This window comes from Mustela nivalis, assembly GCF_964662115.1.
Source record: "Mustela nivalis genome assembly, chromosome: 1".
NCBI classification, from domain to species: domain Eukaryota; kingdom Metazoa; phylum Chordata; class Mammalia; order Carnivora; family Mustelidae; genus Mustela; species Mustela nivalis.
The window spans coordinates 191,452,564-191,469,657 of NC_139020.1; the positions used below are offsets into that span (position 1 = coordinate 191,452,564).

The 17,094-nt window shown below is 40.5% G+C and overlaps 1 protein-coding gene across 10 annotated transcripts in view; it reads left to right on the forward strand.

Annotated features, from left to right (window-relative positions):
* Nucleotides 1-7,197, forward strand: part of ARHGEF3 (Rho guanine nucleotide exchange factor 3) — a 312,629-nt gene extending 305,432 nt beyond the window's left edge. For all 10 annotated transcript variants that reach the window (XM_082739204.1, XM_082739201.1, XM_082739205.1 and 7 more), the window contains 2 exons: nucleotides 3,073-3,259; nucleotides 5,018-7,197. In XM_082739204.1, the coding sequence (XP_082595330.1) occupies nucleotides 3,073-3,259; nucleotides 5,018-5,370 (540 nt within the window). In that variant the 3' untranslated portion in view covers nucleotides 5,371-7,197. The remainder of the gene's footprint in view (nucleotides 1-3,072; nucleotides 3,260-5,017) is intronic.
* Nucleotides 7,198-17,094: the final 9,897 nt, after the last annotated feature.

A 17,094-nucleotide genomic window follows, 5' to 3' on the forward strand; every position in this document is an offset into this window, starting at 1 on the left:
TTTGATATCTGAAAACAAGGGATGATTTTAACAAGATGTTAAAAGTATATAATCTCAGAAAAACAGCTCTTAAGTTGAAACTCAGCTTTATGAGAAATTCTTTGCTTTTTTTTTTTTTTTTTTTGAATGGATTGGTACCCATCCACAGACTACCATTTTAAAACCAGTTTTTGTTTTAAAACTAGCTGTATAGCTAACTCTGCCCAACTTCCTGGCTTTTATTCCTGAGTAGATTTTGAACTTGTTCCTCCTCTCCTATCATAGCAACTTGGATGGATCTCCCTGGGACACTTACTACAGTGGGCTGTAATTATCCACCATATGTCTGTCAATATCTTCCATTAGGTATGATTTTAGGATAGAAACCATGTCTTATTAATCCCCAGTACCTATTATGGGGACCTGGCATGTACTAAGCACTCAGTAATGGTAGGTGAATGAATGAGTAAATGTTTGTATAAAGAAAGGATGGATTTGAAATTTTATGAGAGCTCAAAATTTACTTAATTCACCAGGTTCTTTTTATGTGTAGCCAGTAGAAATTAATACTAATATGTCTATGATATTTTATAATTTAAACATATTATACATAGAAATGTATATTTATATAATGTATAGATTTTATTATATATAACAAATATTTAAATTCAATCTTGGGAAAGCCATTGAAAAGAGAATCTCTTCTTTTATCATATTTCATCTTCAGTATCTAGTCAACTCTTAGAATGAAAGACAAAACTAGATTGAATAGTTCTTGATAAAGCTTTGATGATTTGACCTGGACTTTGGAGTGGCATTTGTGAGCAGGCTTGGAAATGTTACTTGAAATCACTGAGTGCCTGTCATAGTGCCCATTATGAGAGTTGCTGGGGATCCAGCTAGCCGGTGGTCCAGCAGAGATACTGAGACTGATCATGACCACTGCTTGAAGAAGTGTTTCAGTTTGACTACAGAGTTATTGGTTGCTAGAAAGCAGCATTCTGCTTCTTGCTGATTTTCAGAAAACTCTAGTGGACTTCTAATGTCTGATACTCTGGCTTCTAATGTCTGAAACTCTGGCTTCTTGAACATTCTTTCTCAGAAGCCCTGTTGGAAATGGTTGGGAAGATACATCACTGGATGGGATGAGGCCTGTTCTCTTTCTGTCCCTCAGTCAAGGACTAAGACTCCCTGGTTAGATGTGCCTCGGGAATTAGAGATGAACTGTAGTTCATTTTTCAGCAGACAGACTTTTGAAAAACAAAGATAGCAGTTGGGATAGGAAGTATGTTTTATTGTTTTTCTCAGTAGAATGATGGAAGTCTTTGTGAACAATCCTGTGCCAGAAGAAGAGCTCATTAGTTTGATGGCTAAAAGGAGCTGAGACTAAGAAGGGAAATTCTCAGTTAACATTCATAAATAAGGGATGTTTTTAAAAGGTTTCCTAGACAATCTGAGTTCAAATTACCTACCTTGGCTAGAGGGTTGATTACAGTAGAAACAATATTTTAAAAACCTAATGGTTAATATATACAACAATATCCAATCCCTCCCCTACCCATCCCCCAAAAAAGGCTTAACATTCTTTCTATATCCCCCCTCCAAAAAAAAAAAAAAAAAAAGCCCTTAACTTGGTTATTTGTTGCTTTAATCTGTTTAAATGCACTTTTGATAAACCCTCACTCTTCAGTCTCCTCCCATGCAGTACAAAATTATCAGTTTTATTTTCACCATCCAACATTTGCTTGAGCTTTAATTTCTATAGGTACATGTGTCTGTGTCTGTCTGTGTGTGTCAGAGTGGGTGTCAGGGGGGTGGGGTCCACCAGTTTCTTTTCTCCCAAAAGTAAAATTGTCTGATAATGCTGAATGTGCTTCCCCTGCCCCAAATCAAGATTCTGATGTGAGTTTCCACCTCTTTGAGACCCCTGGGTTCACATCCCCAAATATCTCCACCAGAAAAAGAACCAGCTGCAAAAGTTGGAGACCTTTTCATTTCCGTCCGTCCACATTTCCAAACGGTGAGAAGAGTCTAGCACTAGGAACGGGATGGGGCCAATTTACGCGGGCTCCACCCAGCGAAATTGCTTTTATGATGTGGTTTGAGACCAGCCTTTATTTTGGAGATTTCTTTTCGCCCACAACACACACATCAGTCATCAGCCTTTTAAGCACAGCCTCTTCAGAGAACTGAGGTTCCGAGGAACATAACCGAGAAGGACCAGTTCTTTGATCATCTTTCTTTGTGGCTCTGACAGCACACTCTGGTTCCCTCGGGAATGGGCAGTGTTCAGAGTTGGAGTGCCTGGATGGAGCTGATACTCAGTTCTGTGGCTTAAGGAACAAGTGTTTTTATGGGTTTGGGAAACAAAGATTAATATTAGGCTTTGAAATACCATTCGTATCCTTTTTTTTAAAAAAGAAGATTTTATTTATTTACTTATTTGACAGACAGTGATCACAAGTAGGCCGAGAGGTAGACAGAGAGAGGGGGAAGCAGGCTCCCCACTGAGCATAGAGCCCTATGCGGGGCTCAATCCCAGGACCTTGAGATCATGACCTGAGCCGAAGGCAGAGGCTTTAACCCACTGAGCCACCCAGGCACCCCCCCCCAATTTGTATCCTTCATAGACTATAGTTCATTATGATCTCTTAAGGTTATATTGGGTGTTAAAAGCCAAAGCCCGGGAGGAGGTACTCACTTCTTTTTCCTTCACTATTCCCTTTATTCTGTGCCCCCTTCTCACTTTTTTTTTTCTTATGGAGGCTGGAGGCTCTGTGTGTCTACACATATTCTGCGCTGCGAATACGCACTATGCATGGTGTCCCTTCAGCTGGCAGTCCCGGCCGCAGATGTCTGTAGGCAGAAAGCCTTCTCTGTGGGGGCCGCAGGGAGGCGCTCCTACAGGAAAGGCACTAGATGCATCTGGAAATACCTCCAAGATGCCCGACTTCTGTTCTGGAGGTAGACCTGAGCCTGAAAGTTGACAATACAATGTGAAGCTGGTACTGGGGCTCCTCTTACCCACAGAAGTCCCCTAATGCACTCAATAGACTGTTGCTTAGGGAAATCCTGTGGATTCTTTTCTTCTAGAAACTGCACGTTTTCCTGTTCCAAGAAGTGCTTGTGATCACTCGAGCTGTCACCCACAATGAACAGCTCTGCTACCAGTTGTACCGGCAGCCGATCCCTGTAAAGGACCTTCTCTTGGAAGACCTGCAGGATGGAGAAGTGAGGCTGGGCGGCTCCCTGCGTGGGGCATTTAGCAACAATGAGAGAAGTACGGATGGCTGTCGGTTTTGACATGTTGAATGTCTTTGGTTGTGGTGCTTCAGAGGGAGTGTCTGGCTGGTGGAGAGAGAATTAGCTGTGGCCTTGGAGTCACACTACATTCCAGTGCTGTCTCATTACTCACTGCTTGTGTAACCTTGTGCCACTTCTGCAAGCCTCAGTGTGCCATCTGTAAAATGGGCATATATTCGTACCTACTTTATAAGGTTGTTATAAGGATTAAGATACTGCAAGTGAACCCATCTGCACATAACAGGTGCTCCTTGCATTCCCTCTCCCTGTCTCCTTCCATGGGATGCAAGCATGCTTAATACCAGACAGCCCCTATGTCAATACCAGTTGCTTACTGGTGACTCTTGTTGAGCCAGGAGAATCATCCCTAAAAAGGATTAAGAATGGTCACCTGGGTTGAGGATTCATGTGTAATTACTCTAATGGGTTTCTCTAACTTGAGACTTAAACAAATTAACCAAGAGAAGCTACAATGGCAGTTTTCTGAGTATCTTGCATGTGTCATTCAAGGCACTAGTATACACTGGTAAACTGAACAGTCAAATTCCTTGCCCCTATGGAGCTTACACTGTGATAGAGGAGATAAAGGATGAATAAATATTCAGGTAGCGATAAGAGAACTAAAACCCTGTATGGAGCAGGTAGGGATAACAGTTGAGGGTTTGCTTTAGAGGAAATGATCTGAAAAGTCTTCCTTGAGAAAGTGACATTTGAGCCTCTTGGGTTTATAGGGGCATCGTATTGTCAACGTAATTAGCATGTACTGCCCCTGACCTGCTCATCAGTCCCTCCGCCATGGTGGTGGTGGTGGCAGCTTCTATTCCCTGAGTACGGGCTATGTGTCAGGTGGTATAGAAGCACATGCATTACCACTAACTTTAGCCCTCATAATAACCTTATAAGATAGGTCCTCTTCGTTTCTCCCGTTTTACAAGTAAGGACACTGAGACACACAGTAGTTAAGGTACTTGCCCAGGAGCAAAAAGTGGAACCTGAATTTATCCAAAGTGGTGGTTCCCAAACCGTTGGCTCCAGGGTTAGTGCAAGGGAACTGATGAACACACACGCTTCTGTGAGCCAAGCGTTGCATGTGGCTCACAGAGCCTGTTCTGTGTCCGTTAAACTAAAGAAAATGTCTCCCGAATGGGGGGCTACCATTTTTTTAAATACACGTAGCTCCTGTAGAGATAATGAAAAATTTTTTTAAATTTTTATTTGTGTTGTTTGAAAATGTATTTTTATTTTAAAGTAAAGCTGAATTTATAACGGCTCTGAGTCTTTGCATATCTTCTCAGTCCTTTAGGTACTATATATACAAGTACTATTATCTCTTGGAGGGTCAAGGGCATGGTTTGCTATTACACAGAGCTTCTCGAACGTGAGAAGGCTCTAACTTGGGGCCGTGGTTGAAAGTCCAGATTATCAGGCCCACATTAGACCTATTGAATCTGAGTCACTTAACGGTAGAGTCCGGGCATCTATGTTTTTAACCAGATCCTGGGAGATTTTAATTTGCTGGCCTCAGGGCAACTGAGAGCTACCCTGATGTCAGATCCAGGTGCTTGATGGCTGCAGAGTAGAGCTGCGCCATGTCCCGGACCAGTGGGACACATTTTGTAATCAATTAATGATGTCTGCCCTAGGTACATGAGTTTCGTATCACTCTATAGGTTACCTCTGGCCTAGGTGAAATACCTGTCCGTTGACCTTTTTTATATGTATTTTTCATTTCTAGTTAAAAACTTCTTCAGAGTAAGTTTCAAAAACGGTTCCCAAAGTCAGACCCACTCACTACAAGCCAACGACACCTTCAACAAGCAGCAGTGGCTCAACTGCATTCGTCAGGCCAAAGAAACCGTTCTGTGCTCTGCCGGGCAGGCTGGGGTGCTGGACTCCGAGGGACCGTTCCTAAACCCCGCCCCCGGGAGCCAAGAGCCCCAGGGAGACACAAAACTTGAGCAGATGGACCAATCGGACAGTGAGTCAGACTGTAGTATGGACACGAGCGAGGTCAGCCTCGACTGTGAGCGCATGGAACAGACGGACTCCTCCGGTGGGAACAGTAGGCACATCGAAAGCAACGTCTGACAGAGGCACGTGTACTTCCTGGAAGCAGCCCTGTGTTTTACCTGTACAGTATTTGCATTCCACACATGGAACGGTTTGGAGAAGCACTTTTTAATACTTTGGTGACCATGTTGCCCCTCGTCTCTTGTATCTGTATCTTTGTCCCTAGTACTGTAACTGCCAGTCTGTCTGTAAGCTGGGGTCTGTGGCAGCTCTTACCCTGTGTTGCATTTCACAAGTGTCTGGATGGATGGAGAGGTACTTGAACAAGTTACTTTCACTTGTCCTGCTGGATTTTAAAAAATAGAAAAGAATCTCTAAACTACTGTTTCGTGTAGATTGCTTCTCTAGTGCTTTCCTGGCTCTTTGACATGATAGCTGAAGGCATGGAATTTACGGGGCCTGGCAAACAGGGCACGAGGAAGTCACTTGTGTGTCAATGATGGTATGTACAGGAAAATGGGAAAAGATCGATCCTTGCAATGAGCTTGGTTCAATGTTATCCAACCAGAAAGCATGAAAACGTCCCCTGGGGATGCTGGACACTTAATGGTGCAAAGGAAGAAGCACTGTGTTGACCTTGCAGTGTCACCTAGTGCAAATTTGATGCAATAATCTATTAGGACATGCGGTAGTGTCTGACCTTAAAAGGACCAGCACAAAGGCAGCCACCAGCTCTGAATCTTGAACTGAAAGGCAGTTGCACCAGGGGGTGTCTGTCCGAGTTGCTGGCTTGCCTTAGAGAGCCATTTCTGGCATAAACCAGAGTAGAACTCAACAGGCCTGGGAAGGAACACCTGGCAGAATAATAAGGAGGCCCACCATCATTTTGTTTCATGTGCCAAGGCCTACTCCTATTTTGGAGCATTGAGGAAGAGACCGCAGGTGAGTCAGTGACTCTGTTTACAGAAACATGTGGAAGAGGAGTTTGGAAGAAGTGCTCCATCATGACCTTAGGCAGGAAGCATGACGAGAAAACAAGGTCGGTGCCCTTCCAGGAAAGGCCAGAGCCTTGGGTTTTCCTGCTCTTCTTTTAGGTCACCGCTTTGCCACCTCCGGCTCTGTGCTGTGATCAGAGTTGTAATCACATTCTCCATAGGCCAATTTTAATTAACTCGATTATTAATTAGGATCAGTTAGCCAAACTAGTAATCTCTTTGTCTAGCCTTGATTTACAGTGCAGGGTGGACGGCCGACCTTTAAAAAAAAGTTAACTGAATACACAGAAAAGCTCCCTGTGAGTGTAAATATTAAGGATGACCTGTGCAAAATTATTCCCACACCAGCACTAGTAGTCATGAGTCTAAATTATTGCCAAAAAAAATTTTTTTTAAATCTTCTGTGTCTTTCGAGTTTACAGAAAGCAGTAAATGCTATGTTATCATTTTATTATAATAGTACATCTAACATGTGCATTCGAAGAAGCTGTGTGACAAGATGTATCAATATAAAAACAAGGTAATATTACTTATTTTTCAAAAATGAAAAAATGTGGTCAATTTTACCCTGTAAAACATATTTCTGTATTTATAGATTTTAAACATGGTGAATTTTTTTTTCTATTATGAGTTTATTTAAAATTGCTTTGTTTCTCAAACTGTTATTGATTTAGCCAGTGAGTGAACTGCTAGAAGCAAACATAAGCTGAGAACTGATATCTGATGGAGGGGAAAGACTGGATCATTGTCTACAAGAGCCATTGGCCACTTTGGCCAACGTGTTGAGACAAGAAGTCTGTCAAGCGCTGGCCTAGAGGAAGAAAGTGAATGTTTTGATGAAATGAATGTTTTTGTATAATGGCCTTAAACTTTTCTGGAAGCATTTCAAATAAATTACATTAAAATGTCATCTTCTCTGTGTACATGTGCCCCAATGTCAAATCTCAGCTATCTTCCTGGAAAGTTCTTTCTAGAATTTTTGCTTGTTGTGCCCAAATACAAACTCTAAAATGGGATGCAGGTTGAAATAAATGCTTTGATTTGATCTATCAAAACTTTTGCAGAACTATTTCTGAGATCTATTTTTTCAGACATTCTCTAGTCCTACACTTACTCATTTATTCATGTTCAACCACTGTATCTTGAATCTGTACTGTTTGTAAAGGCATAATTATGACAGGAAAAAAGCATTAAATTTCACTGCTAGGATAGGAGAATCTTGAGGCCAAATAGGAAAAGTCAAATTCCACTTTAAAATTCTTACTGGAGGGGCGCCTGGGTGGCTCCGTGGGTTAATCCACTGCCTTCAGCTCAGGTCATGATCTCAATGTCCTGGGATCGAGTCCTGCATCAGGCTCTCTGCTCAGCAGGGAGCTTGCTTCCCCCTCTCTCTCTGCTTGACTTTCTGTCTACTTGTGATCTCTCTCTGTCAAATAAATAAATAAAATCTTAAAAATAAAATAAAATAAAATAAAATTCTTACTGGAAATTCAGGCCACTTTTTCTTCAGTTAATAGTTTGGGGGCAGCTGTATGGCTCAGTCGGTCAAGGCCCGACTCTTGATTTTGGCTCAGGTCATGATCTCAGGGTGGTGGGATCGAGCCCCACATTGGGATCTGTGTTCAATGGGGGAGTCTTCTTGAAATTCTCCCTCTCCCTCTGCCCATCCCCCTGTCTCTTTCTAAAAATAAATAAATAATTTTTTTAAAAAAAATGGTTAGTTTTATTTCCTCCAAAAAGTAATCTTTGTAAAATTTTATTTATGTTTTTAGAGGGCGGGGGGAAGGGAGAGAATGAAAATCTTAAGCAGGCTCCACATCCAGCATGGAGCCCAAAGTGGAGACCCCAAAACCCTGAAATCATGACCTGGGGCAAAACCAAGAGTCAGACACTTAACTGACTGAGCCACCCAGGCACCCCCAAATGGTAGTCTGTAGTTGAAAAGACTAAACACTTTTAAGCTATTGGTTGCCAATTCTCAGTAGCAGGGTGCGAGGGTGGCTCGATAAGGCCTATAGTCTCATCTTTGTCTTAACGACTCACCATTTTAATATGTTATTAATTCTAAGATTCGTCTAGGTATTCATATAAATGTAAGTCCAATTTTTTTTTTTTCCCCCGAATGAGCTCATTCCTCATTCCCTTCTTTCTCCTCCTTCCTTTCCATCCTCCTTGTCCTTCTTTGGTGCGTCTTTGGACGTTCCCTCCACCTCTGACTACCATGGTTGTAGTGACTTTGATCCTGGAACCTACATCCCCACCAGTGTACTGGCATGTTGTGGGTTTGTGCAAATCGCTGAGGGCTAAATGGTTTTCCTCAGTCTATTCTCAAGATGTTACTTTACACATAACTAGATGTAATCCTTACCATCAAAATGAGAAATCATAAGCAAAGAAGAGTCAGAACCAGCAATTTCGTGCAAAATTAGAGTGTGGTTTCAGCTCCTGGGATGTGGTCACCACCAGGGACTACTTTCATTGCCATTCCTGGCACAGTCTCCAGCAGCCGAGAATGCAAAACTCTTCATTACAACAGGGTGGTTTCCCCAAAGTCTCTGTGGGCACAGGAAGCTACAACCCACGGTCTTGGAGAGCAAGCTGTTCATTCACATCCTGTCTGTGTCCACCTTTTACTAATTCTCCAAAGGCCTGAGGACTCTCAGGAAAATTTGATCACACATTTCTATGTGGGTCATTTTTCCCACCTGATTCCCCCTGGTATTGTAGAAAACCCCCTCGGGGCACCCCTTCTTGCTGCTGCAATTGGTTCACTAAACTGATACTATCTTTGTTTATTGACAGAATGCTGGAATTATGGTACTGAAAGGGAATTTGAAGAGGGTGACTCAAGCCAAAACCCACCAGAAGGAATCTGGAGATCATGAAGATTGAACACCTTGCTCATAGGAAACACAATGAGGAAAGGTGACTGTGTTCACTGTACCTCCTGGGCCTTTGCAAAGAAAATAATCATTGCTCATAGTGTCACATCTCCTTCCTCCAGGCTGGGGTAGCACAGTGGTCTATAGACCCACCGAGACTAAGCCCTTCTTCAACTGACTCGGGAAGTGTAGCAAGGAATTAGAAACCATGTTCTGTACCTTGAAGAGCGGACATCCAGGTCAGGAAACTGGTCGGGCATTCGAAATGACTTGTCCATTTACACATAGGTGTTCACACACAAACACACCTCAGTGTTAATGAACTGTGCTACTCATCTGTGAAAGGTTCGAAGAATATCATCTTGCAGGTATTGTATTCGCTGTATCTGTTCCCCTCTCTGTGTAGGGACGTGATAAGCCCTCGGGCCATGTGAAAAGTGAGAGGGAATGTGAAATCACTTTGAAAACAGGTAAGAGCTAGTAGTATTCATTGTCATTATTTCATACTTTGAAATTAACATGCAGTGTTATGAAATTCCTCAGAAGTATGGTGTTGGTCTTTTTCATTGATTGTGCTGCGTCATTGGAATAGGGGTGAGTGGTCTTCTTAATCCAGCAAATCTGGAGTATTTTTTTGTATTTTTTTCTTTGGTATTTTGTTTTTCACAATTTTCTGGTTTTTTTTTTTTTCTTTCTTTCAGGAACCCCAGAAAGATAGATTTTTGTGGATTTGGTCTCTTCTTCCTGATTGGTTTTCAAATATTCTTATCCCTTTATTCTTACTCTTTATTTCCTTATATTTTGTTCTCTCTCAGGGACACTTACTTGCCTTTATGTCATAACCCTTCTATTAATTTGGGGAGAAGGTAAGCTATAACAGTTTTTTAAAGATTTTATTTTGGGGGAGCCTGAGTGGCTCAGTCAGTTAAGCTTCCGACTCTTAATTTTGACTCAGGCTCATGAGATCAAGCCCCATGTTGGGCTCCACAGTCAGTGAGGAGTCTGCTTGGGATTCTCCCTCCCTCACCCTCTGCCCTCCCAACCCCATGTGCTCTTTCTCTCTCAAATAAATAAATAAATAAATCTTTTTTAAAATGTTTTAATTTTTATGTGATCTTGATACCCAACATGGGGCTTGAGCTCACAATCCCGAGATCAAGAGTCATGCTCTACCAACTGAGCCAGCCAGGTGCCCCAATCACAGGTTTTATTGCTAAATTTTTTCCCCTTTTTCTATCATTGTTCCTATTCTTAGAGTATCTTGTTCTTGTTTGGTAAAAGCAGTATCTTTTTTTTTTTTTTTAAGATTTTACTTATTTATTTGTCAGATGGAGAAAGAGAGAGAGCGAGCGCGCGCGCGTGCACACAAGAAGGGGAAGAGCAGGCAGCGGGAGAAGCAGACTCCCAGCTAAGCAAGGAGCCCAATGCGGGACTTGATCCCAGGACCCTGAGATCATGACCTGAGCCAAAGGCAGACGCTTAATGAACTGAGCCACCCACGTGTCCCATGAAAGCAGTATCTTCTTTAAACTCAGAGCATCATAGTTTTGTTGACTTTTTTTTTTCTTTTGCATTGTTTGTTCATCTCAGGATAATAATAGTAATTTATAGTATTTGGAGAAGGATTAAAGGAGCTAATATGTCCACGGATGCAATGGCAGATAATTTCATTTACTTCTCCAAAGCCACTCTCTAATCTGATCCTTTCTTTACTATTCCTGTGGCACCTGCATCTACTTCGTCAGTGGGCTCTCTTGCTTGTAGTTTCCAGCCAAAGGGGAGTCCTCACATGACATCAGAGAGGGAAGCAAGTGAGGTCAGGGTATTTACTCCCCCAACTCTCTCGAAGAATTGCCTTGGTCTAAACGCATCTCTTGACATGAAGTCACAACTCCCCTCAAGGAATCCTCTCTGAGTTCCCATTAAGCTTGCCAGCCTAGGAGGGTACCAGCCCTACTGTCACTACCCCTGGGAGACTGCATCATCCCTATACCCTGCCCACAGTGCATAAACTCCCCATATGAAGTCCTCCTTGAATTAACCTAATATGAGTCTGCTGCCAAGCCTGCTAAACCCCTGACACACACTGGTGCCTGATATAATAAACATTATAGTGCGTGTGCTGTCATCATCATCATTACTCTCATTCCACCCTCAGCATTCTATTTTCACATGCTGTGGTTCAAGGATGCAAAGATCTTGTGGAATTTGTGTTTCTGCTTCTTACTGTTGTGATGGATTGTTTTCTGAGAAGAAACATGAAAATCTATTTGAAAAACAAAAGCAAAATAAATACTTTTTCAGACATAGCAAAACCAGAAGAGTTCGTAACCAGCAGACCTGTACTACAATAAATGTTAAAAGACCTTCTTTCAATGGAAGAAAAGTGATACCAGATGGAAATATGGATCTACATAACAGAAAGAAGGACACTAAAAATGGGAAAACAGGAAATGCATTTTTCTTGTTTAAATCCCTTAAAGTAATGAGTTCTAGCTATTCTGGAGTAATAAGGACTAGCTTTACCTTTTCATCTGAAACCAAAAAAAAAAAAAAAAAAAAAAAGAACAGAAAAAAACAATATATATGAAACTGTGGTTTCGAAGACACCAGACATCAGACAGTGAAGAACAACGGCCCTAAAGTGAAGGAGAGCAAATGAGTGAGCCTTGTGATTGCTCCAGCTTACAGCCTCAAAAGGGCTTTAATGCAGCAACACAGAGTAGGAACCACTCACCACTCAGTGGAGACCGAGTCCGGTGAACTCACTGAGTAGACAAGATGGAGCTGAGAGTTCAGGGAGACCGAGGCAGCTATGATTTAGAGAAGGGAGCAATGCCTAGAGAAACAGTGGTGGTCTGCCGAGTGACACACGCAGGTGCTCAACTGAGTACTGATTGGTGCACACATGTGGAGAAACTACCCAAGCGTGGGGGAAACTATCAAAAAGGATTAGAGGGAACTAACACGGTGCTGGGAATAGTGCCTGTTCCCACAAACCACACCAGAAGAATATCATAATTCAGTAAAGTACTCAGAAGGGCCTACTTTCAGTAGTGGGGAATAATTAACTCTACAGTAAACACGACTCTGATTTCCACCTAACAAGTCTTAAAGGCTAAAAAGGATCAAACCATTCCCAAGTAACTGCACCCCAGAACAAAACTCAGTTATTTATAGGACTACAAAATTATCCAGCATCTAGCAGGGTAAAATTCAGTGCCTGACATCGAATCGAGGGCCATAAAGCATGCAGGAAAGTACAACCCACAGTGAAGAAAAAAATATTATGGACAATTGAAACCAACCCAGAATTGACACTAATGTTAGGATTAAAAGAAAAGTGCATTCAAGGTATAACTTTGTTCCATATTTTTAATGTTAGGTGGAGAAATGAAAAATATGGGGGAAAAAAAAAAGTCAAATCTAACTTCTGGAGAAGCAAACTACCATGTATGAGATGAAAGAAACACTGGATAGGATTAATAGAAGATTACACATTGCAGGAAAAAAAAATAAAGCTCAGTAATATAAACTTTTAGCAATATAAACTATTCACCATTAAACACAAAAGATAGTTTTTTAGTGAAAAAAGCACCAGTGTGTCATAGGACAATCTAAGTGCCCTAATATTCATATAATTGGAGTCTCTAAAGGAACAGAGAAAACGAGGAGATAGAAAAAATATTTGAAGAAACAATTGCAAATATCTTTCCAAACTTGATATAAGTGTCACCTCACAGATTGAAGAATCTTAATAAACACTAGACATAAGAACAATAAAACTATACCAAGGCATAACATAATCAAATTGTTCAAAACCAGTGATAAAGACTAGCTCAGTTGGAAAAGCATGAACTCTTGATCTCGGGATTGTAAATTTGAGTCCCACGTTGAGTGTGGATTTGCTTAAAAATAAAATCTTTAAAATAAGAAAAAAGCAATAAAGAGAAAACCTGAAAAAGTAGCCAGCAGAAAAAGACATGTTATGTACAACAAAACAAAGCTAAGGATAACAAAAGATTTCTCATTGGAAGCAAGACAACAAAGAACACAGTGAGTGATATCTTTAAAATACTGAAAGAAAAATAACTGAACCTGGAATTCCATACCCAGAGAATACATCCTTCAAAAGCAAAATAAAAATCTTTTCAAACATAGAAAAGCTGAAAGAATACATTACCAGGAGACCAAAACTACAAGAAATTTTAAAAGAAGTCCTTAAGGCAGAAGGAAAATGATACTGATGGTTGATTTCATACTCAAAAAATTAGTCAGGGGCACCTGGGTGGTGCAGTTGGTTAAGCATCAGGCTCTTGGTTTCAGCTCAGGTCCTGATCTCAGGGTTATGAGAAGAAGCCCCACATCTGACTCCACTCTCAGTAGAGAGTCTTGAGATTCTCTCTACCTCTGCCCCTCCTGCTCATACTCTCCTTCTCTCTCACATAAGTAAATAAATCTTAACAAGAAATTAGACAATGTGGGTCACCTGGGTGGCTCATTCAGTTAAGCATCTAACTCATTGATTTCAGCTCAGGTCACGATCTCAGGGTTGTAAGATCAAGCCCTGCAACCAGCTCCTCCCTCAGTAGGGCATCTGCTTAGGATTCCTTCCCCCTCCTTCTGCCTTGCCCCCACCTGATGCTCGCATGCATTCTCTCAAATAAAATCCTTTTTAAAGATCTGTTCATGTAAGTCATCAGATCAAAAAAAGAAAAAAGGGGGGAACACCTGGTCATCTTAATAGCAGAAAAGACATTTGGCAAAATCCAATATACATTCCTGATTAAAAAAAAATACAGCAAACTATGAATACAGGGAAATGTTCTCAACCTGATAGAGGATATCTATCAAATGAAAACCAACATCATAATGCTGAAGACTGAATGTTTTCCCCCTAAGATGAGGAACAAGAGAAGGGTACTCGCACAACTCCTATTTATTATTGTACTGGAGGTCCTAGCCAGGGCAAGAAGGCAGGGAAAATAAGTAGAAGACATCTCAATTGGAAAGGAAGAAGTAAAATCATCTTTATTCCCAGGTAATACTATCTATGTAGAATTTCCCCCCCAATTAATAGAACTATTATTGCATCTTTAAAATATCATAAATAAGTCTGAAAAATCATTTACCATCTTGCTGTTTCTTAGCTGAGCAGCTTAGATCTTATTCATCAGCCTGCTAAACTGCTCTTTTTTCAGGAACATAGATACCACATAAAAATTTTCTGACATCTTTGATATATTGTATGGAATATACAAAAAAGCTATTAAAACATTTATGTTAAAGTTTGCAGGATATAAGATATAAAGAATTCAATTGTGTTTTTATATGATAGCAATGCAATAAGGCATTGAAATTGAAAGCACAATACCATTTATATTACCATAAAAACATGAAAAACATGGAGATGGAGATAAGAAAAGAATTAGAATCCATACGTTGAAAATATAAAATATTGATGACAAAAATTAAAGAATACCTAAATGAATGAGAAAAGTATACCATGTTCATGGATTGGAAGACTCAATATTGTTAAGATGTCAGCTTTCCCCAGAATTAATCCATAGATTTAACACAATGCAAATCTGAATCTAATTGGAGTGCTTTGTAGAAATTAGCAGGCTGATTCTAAAATTCGTATGAAAATCTAAGATATTTAGAATAACCCAAAAAACTCTGTACAGATTAACAAGTTGGAAGACTAGTTCAAAACTTACAGTGCACCTGGCTGGTTCAGTCAGGGAGTGTGCAACTCTTGACCTCAGGGTTGTGAGCTCATGCCCCACGTTGGGTGTAGAGACTACTTAAAAAAATAATAATAAAATCGTAAAAAAAAAAAAAATCCAAAACTTACTATAAAGCTACAACATCCAAAGCAGGCAGTTGGTATAAAGATAGACAGTCAATAGACCCAAACAGAGTACAGAAGTTTAACCAAGCATAGAGTCAATTGATTTTCAACAAAAATGTGAAGGCATTTCAGTGCAAGAGGATAGTTTTGTCATCAATGTTTTGTGCTAGGACCTCCAGTGCAATATTAAATAGGAGCTGTGAGAGCATTCTGCTGAGGCAACCATCCCCCACCAAGAGATACTAGAGTAACAGGTGGTACTGGCAAGAGAGACTCTGCCACCAAAAGTGGCCAGTCTAGGAAGCATCTTTGTTTCCATGGGCCTTAGACTCACCTCCTTCACCCAAAGATCCCTGGTGGTCCAGCCTGGGAAACACTCTCTGCCTGCTTAGCACCAGCAAGAACCAGTGGGAGCACAATCAGTAAATAAATGAATAAATAATATTGTTAAATAATATTTGATTATAGTTTAACAATAATAATATTAAATAACCTTAACAAATAAAATAACTTTTAAAAACAGTGAATACTATTCCACTTACATTTAATTTTGAACCTCTTGAAGGACACATACAATTATTATCTATTTTTTTAAAATATAATTACTGACAGTTGCATTTACTTATTTATTTATTTATTTTTAAAAGAATTTATTTATTTATTTGACAAACAGAGACCACATGTAGGCAGAGAGGCAGGGAGGAGGAAGCAGGCTCCCTGCTGAGCAGAGAGCGGATGCGGGGCTCAATCCCAGGACCCCAGGATCATGACCTGAGCCAAAGGCAGAGGCTTTAGCCCACTGAGCCACCCAGGTGCCCCTATTATCTACTTCTAATCGATAAGGAATTCAGACACATAGCTGGGACATAATTTTAAAAAGAAACCCACTGAGAAGGAGGGGGGAGAAATAAATACACACACAAACACATACATACATAGGTACACACATAAGAATCCTACCGTAGTTTAAACCACGATTTTTTTAAGAGTTGACAAACCACTTGCAAATGACTCAATTAAGATACTGTGGTTCGCTTACCTTTTTTCCATCTTGTTATGGTCTCAGGTCCTATCCATCCAAGAGCATTCAACGGTCTCAGAACTCTGGAAGAATTCTGTCCTAAACTTAAAGCATAAGTTTAGATATAAGATAAACCAATATATTTATATATGCGAACATATATAAACACATATATATTCACATAGTCTTCTGCTGAAAAATATTAAGGAATATACAAAAGTGGCTAGGGATTTAAAAACTACTTAGTGAAGTTTTGCTGCCCTCTGCTGTTAAGTTTGTGTATATGTTCCCCAAGGATCTGTTTTTGGCAACAAGATTTTATAAAGCATTAAGTGTTGTGTTCACTAGCCCCATGACAGATTCTGTTCTCAGAGCCTAGAGCTTCAAGAAAGTGTCTTAGACATTCTGCAAGTGTCTGCTTTTATTTTCTAAACACAAGCTATTTTTACAATAAATAGTATGGTATATTTAAATGTTACATAATCTAATATGACACACCAGATACAACGTGAATCTAGTCTTAGAATGGAAAGAGAAAATCTTAAGCCATTCAGTCTTCTTACCATCTGCTCTTAAACTTTTGTGCTGTATCACTCCATTTTAAACCCTGGAGTCCTCTGTTATGTAGTTCCAATAGGGAAATACCTTCTTATGTTCCAAAGGGGGTGTGACTAGCTTGAAATTTGTGAAGTATTGCTGGTTCTTCTGCACCTGAATTGTGAATTTGGAGGGTTTTCATCCTTTATACAGCCTACTTAAAAACACCTGGCAGGGGCGCCTGGGTGGCTCAGCCCTTAAACGTCTGCCTTCAGCTCAGGTCATGATCCCAGGGTCCTGGGATGGACCCCCATGTTGGGCTCTCTGCTCAGTGGGAAACCTGCTTCTCCTTCCACTCCCCCTGCTTGTGTTCCCTCTCTCGCTGTGTCTCTCTCCGTCAAATAAATAAAATCTAAAAAAGAAAGAAAAGAAACACCTGGCAATATCACTTTATGGTTTACTACTTGGTCCTTTCAGTGAATTCTAGGTTACTGTCGTTTTTGTTGTTGTTGT